The sequence below is a fragment of the Manis pentadactyla genome, chromosome 7, assembly GCF_030020395.1.
Source record: "Manis pentadactyla isolate mManPen7 chromosome 7, mManPen7.hap1, whole genome shotgun sequence".
NCBI lineage: Eukaryota > Metazoa > Chordata > Mammalia > Pholidota > Manidae > Manis > Manis pentadactyla.
The window spans coordinates 15,203,407-15,216,717 of NC_080025.1; the positions used below are offsets into that span (position 1 = coordinate 15,203,407).

The 13,311-nt window shown below is 35.7% G+C and overlaps 1 protein-coding gene across 3 annotated transcripts in view; it reads left to right on the top strand.

The window, feature by feature from the left end:
• MSR1 (macrophage scavenger receptor 1) overlaps positions 1-13,311 on the top strand; it is a 70,407-nt gene that overhangs the window by 48,940 nt on the left and 8,156 nt on the right. For 2 of the 3 annotated variants that reach the window (XM_057505143.1, XM_057505142.1), the window contains exon 9: positions 11,403-11,591. In XM_057505143.1, coding sequence (XP_057361126.1) covers positions 11,403-11,591 — 189 coding nt within the window. Of the gene's footprint in view, positions 1-11,402; positions 11,592-13,311 lie in introns of those variants that run through there. The other variant, XM_057505146.1, reaches the window with a different exon arrangement.

Below are 13,311 nucleotides of genomic sequence, written 5' to 3' on the forward strand. Positions count from 1 at the left end.
TTGACACTTACGTGGTGTTTAAAGCTCTATTTAATTCCACAACTTGTTGCTAAAAACACAGAATGCTCCATTAACGCAAGAGACACATACCTCAGTAGTGTGTATGACTAACTTGTCTGCTAAATTGAAATAGAGATTGGAAGCAGTCTTTAAGCACTTGTCCTGTGTAGTCTCTTCCCAGCTGACTCTCACAGCCTGACTCTCACTGGAGTCAGTCCATTAGAAGGAAAGAAAAAAAAATCAAGACAACTCCATCCAGGTCTTTCACACCAGTAAAATTTAAAATTCATCCAATTAAGCACCAGACAGCAGATGGAGACCCTATTCACCACTTTCCATTCCTTCACAACCTCAAGAGGCCTAGATGGCTTTCCTGCCCCTCTTGAGAAAACTGGGTCTGCTTCCTACTCTGCAGTAAATATAGTCTTATAGTCACACAAGACCATTTATTTCATTCCGTTAAAGCACCTTCCAAGCATAGGTTTTCAACCTATTAACTTGAGCCCCTCAACCTGGCTTCTCTGGAAATGCACTACTCTACAATGTGAATCTCAAGACCTAGTTCCTTAGAAGAACACAGTTACTTGCTTGCACACACAAGCGCCCAAGAAATATTTCCCATTGCCTTAACCTATAGACTCTTGATCCTTTTCTGCAGTGTTACCCTTATTCCCATTTACTGCTTCCCCTGAATTCTTACATCCTGCTTGATCCACTGCAAAGGGAAACACCCAAGTCCCAGAGACCTTTCAGAGGCTCATTACAGAGAACTATCTAAAGGTATCCTACTGTATAGGATAGTATACTCTTTAACAAAATGAATTTCCATGTAATTCTGAATGTTCATTTCCTGGAAATACTGAAAGACAGGTAAATTCTTTCAACTGAATATAAATATTCAGGGTTTGTGCACAATTTTCTGTTTAATTCTATGTGATGTATAGCGTAATTCATTTGTTACCTACAAGATGATTATCTGTTCTATTCCAAAACATCTTCCACCTTAAACTCTCTCCTGAAATACTCTCATTTAGTTGTTTCCTACAATATCACTGGCACTTAGAAACACTGCTTATATATAAAAAGATGTATAATCACAGTGATTACCAAATGAATTATTACTGGATTGAGACATCTAACAGGCCCTTAATAAATATTTTTGTAGTCTTTTAAATAAGAATCTAAGCCATTAAAGTAGATATTTCAGTGACAAAGTGATTATTTTGGTTCAAGAGAGGTTTTCAAGTGTGTTCATATGACAACATAGGGATGACTGCTCGTTCTTTATAAATTAAACAAAAAAATTATATTTTCAAGTTGATACCCATTGAGGTAATCTATTTCTCATTTCATTTGCAAATAATAAAAACACAAAACAAATTAAGAGAAGAAAAAGATAAGGATATTAGTCTGCTAGAGTTGCCGAGACAGAATGCCGCAGACAGGGTGGCTTCAACCACAGAAACTGGTTTTCTCGCAGTTCTGGAGGCTGGAAGCCCATGATCAAGGTGCTGTCAGGGTCCCACCTATACCACCTGCTTCAACGGTAATTATCTCTGTAAAGGCCTTATCTCCAAATATAGTCCATTGGGATTAGGACTTCAGCATATGCATATTGGGGCATATGATTCAGCCCCTAACAGGAAGGGATCAAGAAATGATCTTAGTGCTGGTGTTCAGTTTCTTGTGGTACATGGCTGGGATCTTCAGAATCCTCATTCTCCATTGTGTTTCCTTTTCTGCCAGTCTCTTCTTAAAGAGGGTCTATATTATACCATGAATAAATCTGAGCTATCCTGGTGTTTTTGGCGGTAAGAGTATGAGTTCAGTTTTGTTTCTTGCAAATATTTAGTTTTCACATTTCAGTAATGTTCTTTGACATTATGGTATTTCATGAAATAATAAAAACTGCCAGGGTTATGCAGTTTAAATAGGCAGTAACTAATGGTGATGAGATGAATGACAGAACAGAATGACTTGGGAAGCTACTTCTGATGTTCTTTGTCAAATAATCACCATCTATGTATGTGTATTTTGTAAAAATGTAAGACCATTTTTAAGTAGAAAGTAACAGAAACCTGCTTAATCAAGAAGCAGAATCTTTTGGTTCACATAATTAAGAATTCCAAGAGATGGTTTTGCCTCAGGCATAGCAGGATCTGGGAGTTCAAACTGAGTCGTACGGGCTCAGTCTCTGCCTTTCTCTTTCTCTTTATATGTTTCATTCATTGTCAGATAGGCTCTTGCTATGCTGCATTATCCTTCCCATGTAGCCATGTCTGATAAGGAATGCCACCTTCTTTTCTTCAAAAGGAAATGCCACCTTCATCAACTCTTGTTGTCTCTGCTTGGATCCTGAGTTTTCCCTTGACTAACTACGGCAGGCTCAGAGTGGGGCACACTAATTGCCCATTAAAATGAAGTAAATGCCAAGAGATGGGGTAGGCAGGATCTCCCCTTCAGAATCTCACAATGCAGGGTACAGGGCCCTGAAAGAGTGGATCAACCTGGCTGTGCTGTTCAATAAAACGTAGTATTATTCTTGTTAATTATTAGGCAGCAATGTATTAGGTAATTATTCTATAATGTGAAAAGTGTAGAACTCTCTGAGTAACCATACTATGTCCTAATATTGTTCTAGCAGTTGTTTTCAGACTGTGATGAGCATCAGAATCATCTCTCAGGGTTTTATCAAATACTTAATGCTAGAATTGACATGCAGAGGTTCTTACTTCAGGAGCATGGGTTGAGGACTAATACAGGTGATCCCCAGAAGCTCTCCTTGGGATTCTGAAGCACTAGCAGTTGAGAAACTCTGCCATCACCCATTTTCAATCATAGGCCAGAAATCTGAATTCTTAAGAAATGATGTTAGTAACCATAATACCTATGGGTGCCAGGCACTCTACAAAGCACTTTGTATACCTCCTCCGTTTAATTCTTACAATCTATCCCTCCAGTTTTTCCCATGAGGGTTTAGAGCATTTAGCTAACGTGTGGAATCTCACAGCTTGTATAAAGATGGTGGGTCTGCAATTTGAATGTTGGTTTATACAATGCTAAATTCAGTTGCTTACGTGCAGCATAATATGCACATTGACCTGATGTTCCCTCTCAGAGCTCTTCAAAGTGCTTTGGTGAACTAAAATAACTATCACGAAGGTCCTGTGAAGTCCTTACAAAAGATATCAAAACATAAGGGAATTAAAAATAGCCCAGATAGTGGGTCCAAAGCAGAGTCCTGGTCCCCTGACTTCTAGTCTGGAGAAACCTCATGTTTCATGATATAGGTTCTCTTTTTCTGATGATTAAGCTTTTGGACCTTTTGTGAAATACAGCATTTAATACCTCATCCTATGGGTTGAGATATACTATATTTTAGGGTGGGTTTTTTTCTGTTTTTCTTTGTTATTATCTGAACAGAATGTGCCACCCCATGTTTTTTTGTCTAGTTTCCAAGAGCATCCATTTTGATTACACTAAAATAGTAAAGGTGCAAACTGAGCAAATGGAGGCAATGCTCCCTTGAGAGGGAAACAGTTTCTTCGTTGGATGTTTGAGGCGTCTGTCCTTCAGTGCCTCTGAGCACAGCTGTCAAGCACAAGTTACGGCCTTTCCTGTCGAGTGTGGAGGTACCAAAGGCCACACATACTATTGTCTTCTACCAATTCCAGTAAATCAGTCTGGTAGCAGCTTGCAGGGTTCTGCAGTTATTGGCGTAAACAAAATACAGCACATAATGCCAAGCAGAATATATACTATCTTTCAATTTACCTCCCAAACTAATTCATGGTACAAACACTGTTATTTTGGAAAATTATTTTCTTTTCATAAAATGTCAGGGAATCTGTACTAGTTGTCAGCCCTGCCAATTACTGGACAGATTAAAATTTGAATGGGCCAGATTTGGGACATTTTTCCACAAGATCTGTAGCTCAAATACCTTACAGTCTGTGATTTCATAGGTTCCTAGAATAACTTTCAGAACAAAATGTAATTAATAATCCTATCACCACTATTTATATACTGCTTCACAGTTTAAAATGCATTTTTTCACATACTGTCACATTTGGAAACCTCAATCCTAAAAAGTAGGTGTTACTATATTTCTTTTATAAGTGGGCAAGTGAAAGCTCCAAGAGGCTAGATCACTTACCAGTGTCTCCTCAGCTTATAAAGAAGAACATGAGGACCTTTGAGGGCTCTGGCTTAGGCTGCCTTATCAGAAATCTGAAAAAAAATTGTTATTTACGCTGTTTTCTGATGTGAGTTTTCTAAATTAGCTCTGTTCAATATCTTAATGGATGACTTGATTATTTTTATGCCCTAGGGTTTTAAGTGGAGAGCAAAATTTTTTAAATCTTAAAAACAGATAAAGTATCTCAAAAATAGATAAAGTTCCCCTTTATAATTTTTTAAAAATTCCCTAAGTAACTTGAGAAACTAAGACTCAGAAAAACAATAGTAAATAATAACAAGATTGCTCTAAAATGATTAAAATATCTCCAAAATGAACACTGTCCCCTGAAGAAAACTATGCTATTTGAAATGCAGATATTTTTACTTGATTGGCAGTTTGAAAATCCGGTGGCAGAAACATTTTAGCTCCTAATACTCCCGAGAGAGCTCCCAGTGCACCCAGACACCGGTTCTCCCTGCCGGCTTCCTCCTCAGCCTCCCCTGCCAGCCGCACGCATTCCCATCCCCTCACCAGAATCCTCTCCCTGCAGGTCGTCCTTGTTACTCTGTCTTGGAATTTCCAAAATATTGTCTCCTCTGACTTCCGGAGTAAGATTCAAAATCTGTTACATTATTTTTCTGGCAAAATTCAGTTTCTCCAAATATCTGATAACTGGGTTGTGTTTTTCATAACTGAATGCCTCATTAAGCTAATCACCTTAAATAAAATACCAGTTCTCTTTTTAGAGGAATTTTGCCATAGTGTGAGGATTTCTGGGTCAAACTGCAACCAAGACTTTTTAAATATGTTCTTTGTCATATTTGAAATTCAAATATAACAAATACCATTGTAGTAAATTTAACTCTAAGTCCAAATTCCCATAAGTGATTTTTTAAAATGACCACGAGGTAAACTATATAATAATTGAAATGAAGTAAGTACACTCTTCAAAAAATATTAACCTCGGTTGACTTCCACTCAAGTAGCAGTGATGGACAGATGCAAAGAAGCACCAGAGTTCCCCTGCTTCCTGATTTGTCTTTTCAGATGAGCATTTTGTCTAACAGAGGTTAGTAGATTTATAATATCTTTTTTCTAACTTTAAAGAAAGATTCACACTGAAGCACTTTAAAATTTATTTAGGCTCCAGCATGGCTCCATCAACATCACTGAATGTGTTGTCTTCTTTATAAAAAATAAATTTCAAATATAAACAGAAGATGGGAGAACATTTATAATAAATAGCTAAAAAGTACACACTGCCTGGGTTTTATAGATGTTGACCTCTTAACATACTGACTACAGGTATTTGTTTTTTAGGAAATGTAATGTAAATGAGTACAGTTGAGCCCCTTGTAGGCTTGCCTCCCGTGCTTTTCCAAGATAGACCTTTATCTTGGAGTTTATGTTCTTTCCACTCTTGTTTTTATACTTTTACTACCTGTGTATTTACGCATAAATCATAGTATTGTTTTGCATGTTATTTTACATGAATGGCGTTATACCATCTCTTTCATTCTAGGCTTGTTCTTCCCTCTCAATTTTGTGAGTTTCGACTTTGAGTCATAGGCCCTTTACAACACTAAGGACATGAGTGATGATCCAGCCACCACTTATTTTATCTTAGTTTTAAAAATAATATAATTACAGAAAATAAGGAAAAGATTATATATTCAATTTCTGTTCCGTATACAAAGTCAATAAGCTTGTGAGCTTCCTTCTAACTTTTTATGTATTGATTTTTTTGTGTAGTTGAAATTAAAATTTTAATCTTAATATAGTCAATATTATCATCATTTTTTTTCTATTTCTGCATGATCCTTTTGACAATTAGGCTTAATGACTCTAATACTATCATCCATCTAATGTAAGCTCTGTATTACTTTAAGTGGCCCTCCATTCTGAGATACTTAACTATATTTTTGTTTTCTGTCCTCCTTTAAAAATAAGCCTACAATTGAAAAAAACAAAAATAAACTCTGAACTGTTAATATTTTGGGTTATTTCTTCAGATTAAATTACAAAACCCTTTGTAAATTATTTGCTCTATTATTTTTCTTTTTAGATCTTCTGGTCATAGAAATGTGAATGAGCTATTAATGTAATATTTTTATATGGTTTTTATTTTCTACACACAGACTTTAAAGAGCATACAGAAATTATCAGTCCTATACTCTTCCCTCCAGAAGTAGGAAATAAGCTTTCCTTTTGAAAGTTAAACTATTATGAATCAGAGCTGATATGTCAAATCACCTAACTTGATTGAATGTATTAACATATATAGAAAGAAAAATGTGCTAACCAGAGTGTTGGCCAGTCCCAGAGGCAAAGTCTCACTGCTCTGTTTCATTATAAATTAATAAATTAGTTAAATGAATAATTCACTGATTGTGATTTGACTTCCTATGCAGATTGCCCCTGGGGAGAAAATGGCTTTGTCAGGCAGATACAAATATTTCCGTTTTTGAGGCAATTACATTTCTCGTTGAAATTGAATTGACGTTTAGTTCCAAGATTCTGTTTAACATTAGTCTGCCACTAAGAGATAAATCCTCTGAACCTATAAAATCAGGTTTTGCAATATGTAAGGTTTCTGGTTAAACCCTCCCACCCTGGGGGCTCTCAGTAGATAGCCATGTCGTTTTTTTCTTGTAATAGAATTTATGTTTATCTTAGTTAAGTCATTCTTTTGTTCACAATTTCCTTTACTGCTTCTACACATAAGACCATATTTACTCTAGAGACTTGAGAAATACTAATTTCCATTTCTTCTATTACTTGATATTTTAAGCATTTACCAATTTAATCCACTTAGGTGATGCAGTTTGCATATCAAGAAGAGCTCACCACTCATTCATTCATTCATTCATACCATAACTCTGCATCAAGTGACATGAAAAACTATATTCCATCAGGTGCTATAAGGACCTCAGTTTAGTACAGAAAATAAGTGAGTTTCCAGTAATTTTGTAGGTTAATAGTGCCATGGGAGCTTTAAGAGGGAAACCTATCCAAACCTGGAGATTGAGGATGGAGAAACAGGAGGGGAGGGATGAGGAACTAAGGGAACATTCCAGACAGAGGCCAAAGCCCCAGAAATAAAAGAAGGCAAGGCTTACTGGGAAATGTGAGTAATGACACAACTGAGACCAAAAGAGCAAGGAGTGCAGAGATGGAGAGGTTCTCAAAGTGTTAGGCCAGAGAAAGAAGCAGCGATGAATCATGACCTTACTTGTTTCAGGGAGCACTTGGCCAGAGTATCCCTATTGAGTATTTCTACTGTCACTCTAAGTTCATTGTGTTTTCAACTGTATCAGGGATTGGCAAGCTTTTTCTGTGCAGGCCAGATAGTAAATATTTTTGGTTTGCATGCCGAAAGGCTTCTGACATAACTATTCAACTCTGAGGTTAGAGCCGAGCTGGAAATAAGCCCTAGACATATGTAAATGAATGGGTGTGGCTGCATTCCAACAAAACTTGATTTACAAAACAGGCAATAGGCTGGAATTGGACCATGGGCCATAGTTTATTCATCACTGATCCAGAAAAGTTCTTCAAAATAGTAGAAAATCATGTTTGGAAGCAACAAGGATCAAATAAGCCACATCTGAAACCATAGCATAGGTTGCGTCTCTCTGCAGAAGCATATGTTTCTGTGGGTTTATTGGACCTTTATTACTCACAGATAATATATTCATTCCAATGATTTCATCACAAAATATAAATCTCAAAATTTTCAAAACTTGAAAAAATAAAAATGTTACATTTGTACACCATTTTAAAGAATGCACTATTTTATTTTAACTTTCTTGATAACCCAGAAATGTCTCTGCACCTCTACTCCAGGACTGCCATGTTAATGCAAGGGACACTGTTTTTGGCCCAGACTATTTAGTCTGTAGATGGATATCTGGCCCAAACTAGGACATAGGAAGACTTCTCTGGATATTTTAGAACTATAACTGAGGAAGAGCTTGTAAAACAAAAACTTTGGAGTTATTAACACATATGCTATATCGTGCGGACTGGGGAACTTACAGGGAGAGTCTTGGATAAAGTTGGGAGGGGAGTCCAGAGTGAATTTGAGACTTGGTTCAACTGTTTCAGCTGCCTAAGTATCATCCTATCCCTGGCTTGGTTCCATGGGGAATCCTGTGGTCCTTAACATACATTATCATTTCCATTTTGGTTTGTGTTTTTGTTTTTAGCCAATTACAAAGTAATAACTATTAGAAAGAGTTATTCAGTGGGCACATAGTCAGTGTTTAACTATGTTTATCTGAATCTGGAAGAAGTCTACAGTAATAAAATTAAGAGAAGAATTAAGACAGCTACCCAGGAAAAAAAAATTACATAAATATTATATAAGACAAAAATTCCCCATTTGAAAAATTCTGTCTGCAAAAATACATTGGCTTGATGCCAAAGAAACCCACAGGCATTATTTACATCTATATAATAACGAGTTGGCTAAATTCAGAGAGAATTATGATCTGCAGTCTTACAGAGAGAATGCTGTGATTCAGGCCATTCAAAATGACAAAATGAACTTTATCACCAAAACAGAGTAGCTGACTGGGTGCTGTGCACATGTATGCAGCCATTGGCTTGCCTCTGCCCTCAGTATTAGTTCAGAGGTGGTCAAAGAGCAGGCAAGTATAGTTACTTACCAATAATTGCTTTATAATTAAAATATTTTTAGGTAACAGACAGGCATAAAAAAGTCCAAACATATTTGTCCCTTACAAATTCAAATAGAGGACCTTGATCCTCAAAATCCCCCAAGTGTAGGGATTTGGAAGAAAGCTGCAGCCATTGTTTTGGATTAAATGAGACCAAAAGATTATACAGAAATATCAGCAGCTGTTTCTGTTACAACATGCTTCCTCTTTCAAATGTATAAGGTGATCTTCTAGGTGGGTGGTTCTCAAAGTGTGGTCCCTGGACCAATAACATTCACATCACCCAGGAACTTGTTAAAGGTATAAAATCTTGGGTGTCACTCAAAACGTGCTTAGTCAGAACCTCTGGATGTGGGCCCAGCAGCCTAACTCTCATACGTGATGCTGCAGAACTGAATTATGTCTACTTGGGCTTCCACCACATTTATTTGTTGAAACTCTAACCACCAAAGTGATAATATTTGGAATGGAAGTAGGTCCTTCATAGGAGGAAACCAGAGAGTTTGTTCTTTCTCTCTTCCTACACGCAAACACCGAGGAAAGGCCAAGTTAGCACACGCAAGAGGTCTGTAAGCCAAGAAGTTAGCCGCACCAGACCCCAAATCTCTCAGCCTCGATCTTGAACTTCCCAGTCTCCAGAACTGTGAGAAATAAATATCTGTTGTTAAACTCATGCAGTCTATGGTATTCTGTTATAAAAGCCTAAACTGACTAAGACACACGCTGAAGTTTGAGAACCACTGCCCCAGAATAAGCAAAGCTCTTTAATGACATTTTGGGAGAGGTTAAGGGGTAAAGAATGCATAGTGACGACACTTTCACGCACTTACTTGAGCAATAAGAGAATCAAGCTGATATAATCAAATGTTTGGATATGGTGTCTATTTTGTCAGAGCATCATGATAAATATATTATGCTTGGATATACTCACCTTCTGTAAGAATAACACATTTGGGGAGGCACTAGTTAATGCTACAGGACTTTAATTTTTAAAACTACACAATCTATTCCTGGATTATTTCCTGTTTTCTTAGGCAATTACAGCGAAATGTTGGGTCACACAGGTATCTTACTCAGTAATTGAAAGTGTGAATACTGTAAGAGAAAATTATTTTCCCTTTAAAAATGTTTTAAATTCATGTTTATTATGTGAGGAATGGCTTATGCACCTGGGCATGATTACATTAATTCACTATTTAGCACTGAATTCTATTTTGGAAGAATCAAAATAATTATAATACTCCATATTTACATGTTAGCTATTATGTTTCTGAATGGCTCAGTCAAGTTAGTTTTGTTATAGAAAATGGTTGATATTCTTTACATGTTACTGGATTGTTGTTTGAACAAAATTTACTGCAATTAGGCAAAAAAATATGTCCTCAATTAATTGAACTTTGAAAACCCATTCCCTAAAATTCCCTTCACATTAGATATTTCTGTTGATAATTACATCTTGCTGTGTGAAAATATATATGTAGAACTGCATTTTTTATTATCTTTTATGATTATTAGAGAATTTTATTTAGCCCTAACTAAATTTTTAGAAATACTTTCTGTCTCTGCCTTTCATTCTGTTTTTTCAGCCAAATGATATTTAAACAAAACTTACTTGACTCATACAGGCTCCTTAAAGTAATTTTGATTCTTCAAATTAATTGCTTTTGTAATATTAATTACACACTTTTATTTATATGTCCCTAAGTTCAAATGTGTATGTTGTCCTTGAAAAAGAGGAAAGTGCCATTTCATATTTATGTAAACCTGTATGTGATCAAGATTTCATATAAGTTTATTGTACATATACAAATTCCATTAGATATTGCAGAATACGATTATTTTTATAATTATAGTATATTTATTTACAAATTTACTGCTTTAGTGAGTTCTCAAAATGAACAAACATTGCTGGATTTTTATATCATTAATTCTTTTTCAAAAAAGAAAAAACACTTTGGAACAAAAATCCAGGGCCTTATAATAAGGACTAATACTATTTTTTTCTAAGTTATTGTTGTCACTTTAGTCATCTTGTTTCTCTTGGTAAAAAGTAGGATATTGGTCATTTATTTTTGTGTTTATATTATCATGTACCTTCTCAACCTTCAATATCATTGAAAGTCACTGAATTGTGTGTTCAATTTTGTGTGTTAGTGTGTTAAAATAGCACATCACTTCTGACATAATTTTTCTAAAAAGTATTTAAAAATCTATATAATATTAATAAACTTGTAGCTGTTGATTTTTAAGTCATTGGAACAATCTTTGATGTGTTCTCATGTACTAACTGACATAAATGTTAAAACAGAGAGAATAGATTGTTTCTTCTTCAGCTTCAACTAATGCAATGTTTGCAATTAAAATCTTTATCAATAGGTGGTGCTAGAAAGTGTAATATTTATTCCAGTAGCTGAACTTACTGGAACATTGTGCTAAAATGCTTTTTTTCTTAAAAGCAAAACACTCTATGGCTATATCTGTATCTATCTGTCTATCTCTCTATAGAATACAAAATTAACCCCTGCTTGTTTTTGTTACAGCTCCATCCAGAACAGTTCGACTGGTTGGTGGTAGTGTTTCTCATGAAGGAAGAGTGGAGATTTTCCATAATGGCCAGTGGGGTACAATTTGTGACGACCGCTGGGAATTGCGTGGTGGACAGGTCATCTGTAGGAGTTTGGGATACCAAGGTGTTCAAAATGTGCATAAGGGAGCTTATTTTGGACAAGGTAATTTAAATTAAAGAAAATGTTTTCTTTCTTTTTTTTTTTTTTTAGTGATATGTAGGCACTCTCTAATACATAAAATCAAGTAGAGACAGGAACATATGGGATAAGAAGAAAATTCTACGTAGGATTTTTTAAATGGCCTTTCTTAGAAAGCAGAAATGAAAAGAAAGGGATATTTAAATCAAATAGCATATGCTCTCAGACAACCTTTAATGTTTAAACTTCATTTAGACTTCATTAGTTGGAGAATACTAATGTAGAAAAAATAGAGTGATTGGTAAGGCAGAACAAGAGAAACAGGGACAAGTTAATTATAGACAAGGCACGGTATCCTGCGAAGCTCAGTTCGCATAGCTGGATCTTGTAGGCCTCTGAGCAGTTCCATGTGCTCACTCATATTTGCTCTCTTGTGGAACTGGAGGGGAGGGTACCAGCATCTGCATTTACCTCCTAGTCGTGGTCCACAGAATGAGATTGTCCTTAGTCACTATGGAGCCCACCTTCTGAAAGGACAATAAGGAACCATGAATGGGAAGGAGACGGGTACTCGGGTTCTCTGGACCCACTACTATGATTTCTCCCCCTTTCAGAAATGTGACGGGAAATAAGGGAAGAGAAAGGTTGTCTTCCTCTCTGAGGCTGATAAAACACTGGATAATTCTTTTGCAGCATGTATATTCGTGTATTTTCACCTGAATGACTCAATAACCTTCTATGAATGTGTAAAAAGAGATAGCTCAGAAAGGTTAAGTGAGCACATGGCAAGATGTCTGTCAGCCAAGTGGCATGAAAAACTACACTCCATCAGGTGCTGTAAGGGCACAAAATATTTGAATGTATACCCATCACATTATTACTGTCTGATTTATTTTTTCTAAATTGGCACCTTATAATAAGCTTTATGTATAATTAAACATACATAAGCACTTCAGTTCTGAATTATGAGATTAGAAATAAATAGCCATATAGGTTTATAAACTAGAATTTAAAAATCATTATTTCCTAGTTACTTATCCTACTGTTCAAATCTGATTAGAAATAATAATAATTGGTTTCTCTGAAGTTGATGTTGACCAAGGAAAAAAAAGATTTGACTTTGAGTTTCATAAGTATTGTTCTAAATAGATAAGGACAAGAGGAAATTACATGCAAAGTTATAGAGATAAGATTATCTGGTAGTGCTGCTATTTTATCTACAGTGGTAAAATAGGATAATGTCAAATCATCAGATAGAAAAACTAAAACAATATAAGATAGACTTCTTAAATTCATAAAAGATGTTAATATTATGCTAGTTTATTGAATGGTAACTATGTGCAGGCATTTGTGCTAACTACCTGAGTAGTATTAATAATAGGCCATAATTACATCCTTTAGCCCTTTACCTAAATGAATTCACTATATCAGATTCACTATATCAGGTCTAAGAGATGAATTTAAGCAGGGGTCCAGGTTCTGAAGTCTTCAGAGGCCAGAAGGATAATTTAATCTCATAAACAGGCAAAAGAAGACAAAAGAGTGTGATGGTGAGAGTTTCTGGGATTAAAATTACTCATGTGCCTGTAAAATTTACCCCCTAAAGTGAAATGTTTTAAACATCAATAAATGGACTTTTTTTTTCCAGAGAAGAGGGAAAGAAAAAAAACCCTCCATCCCTTAGTCAGTAGAGAATCAAATGAATCAGTCAATCATTTAGTAAAACTAAGATGCCAGTCAGTTT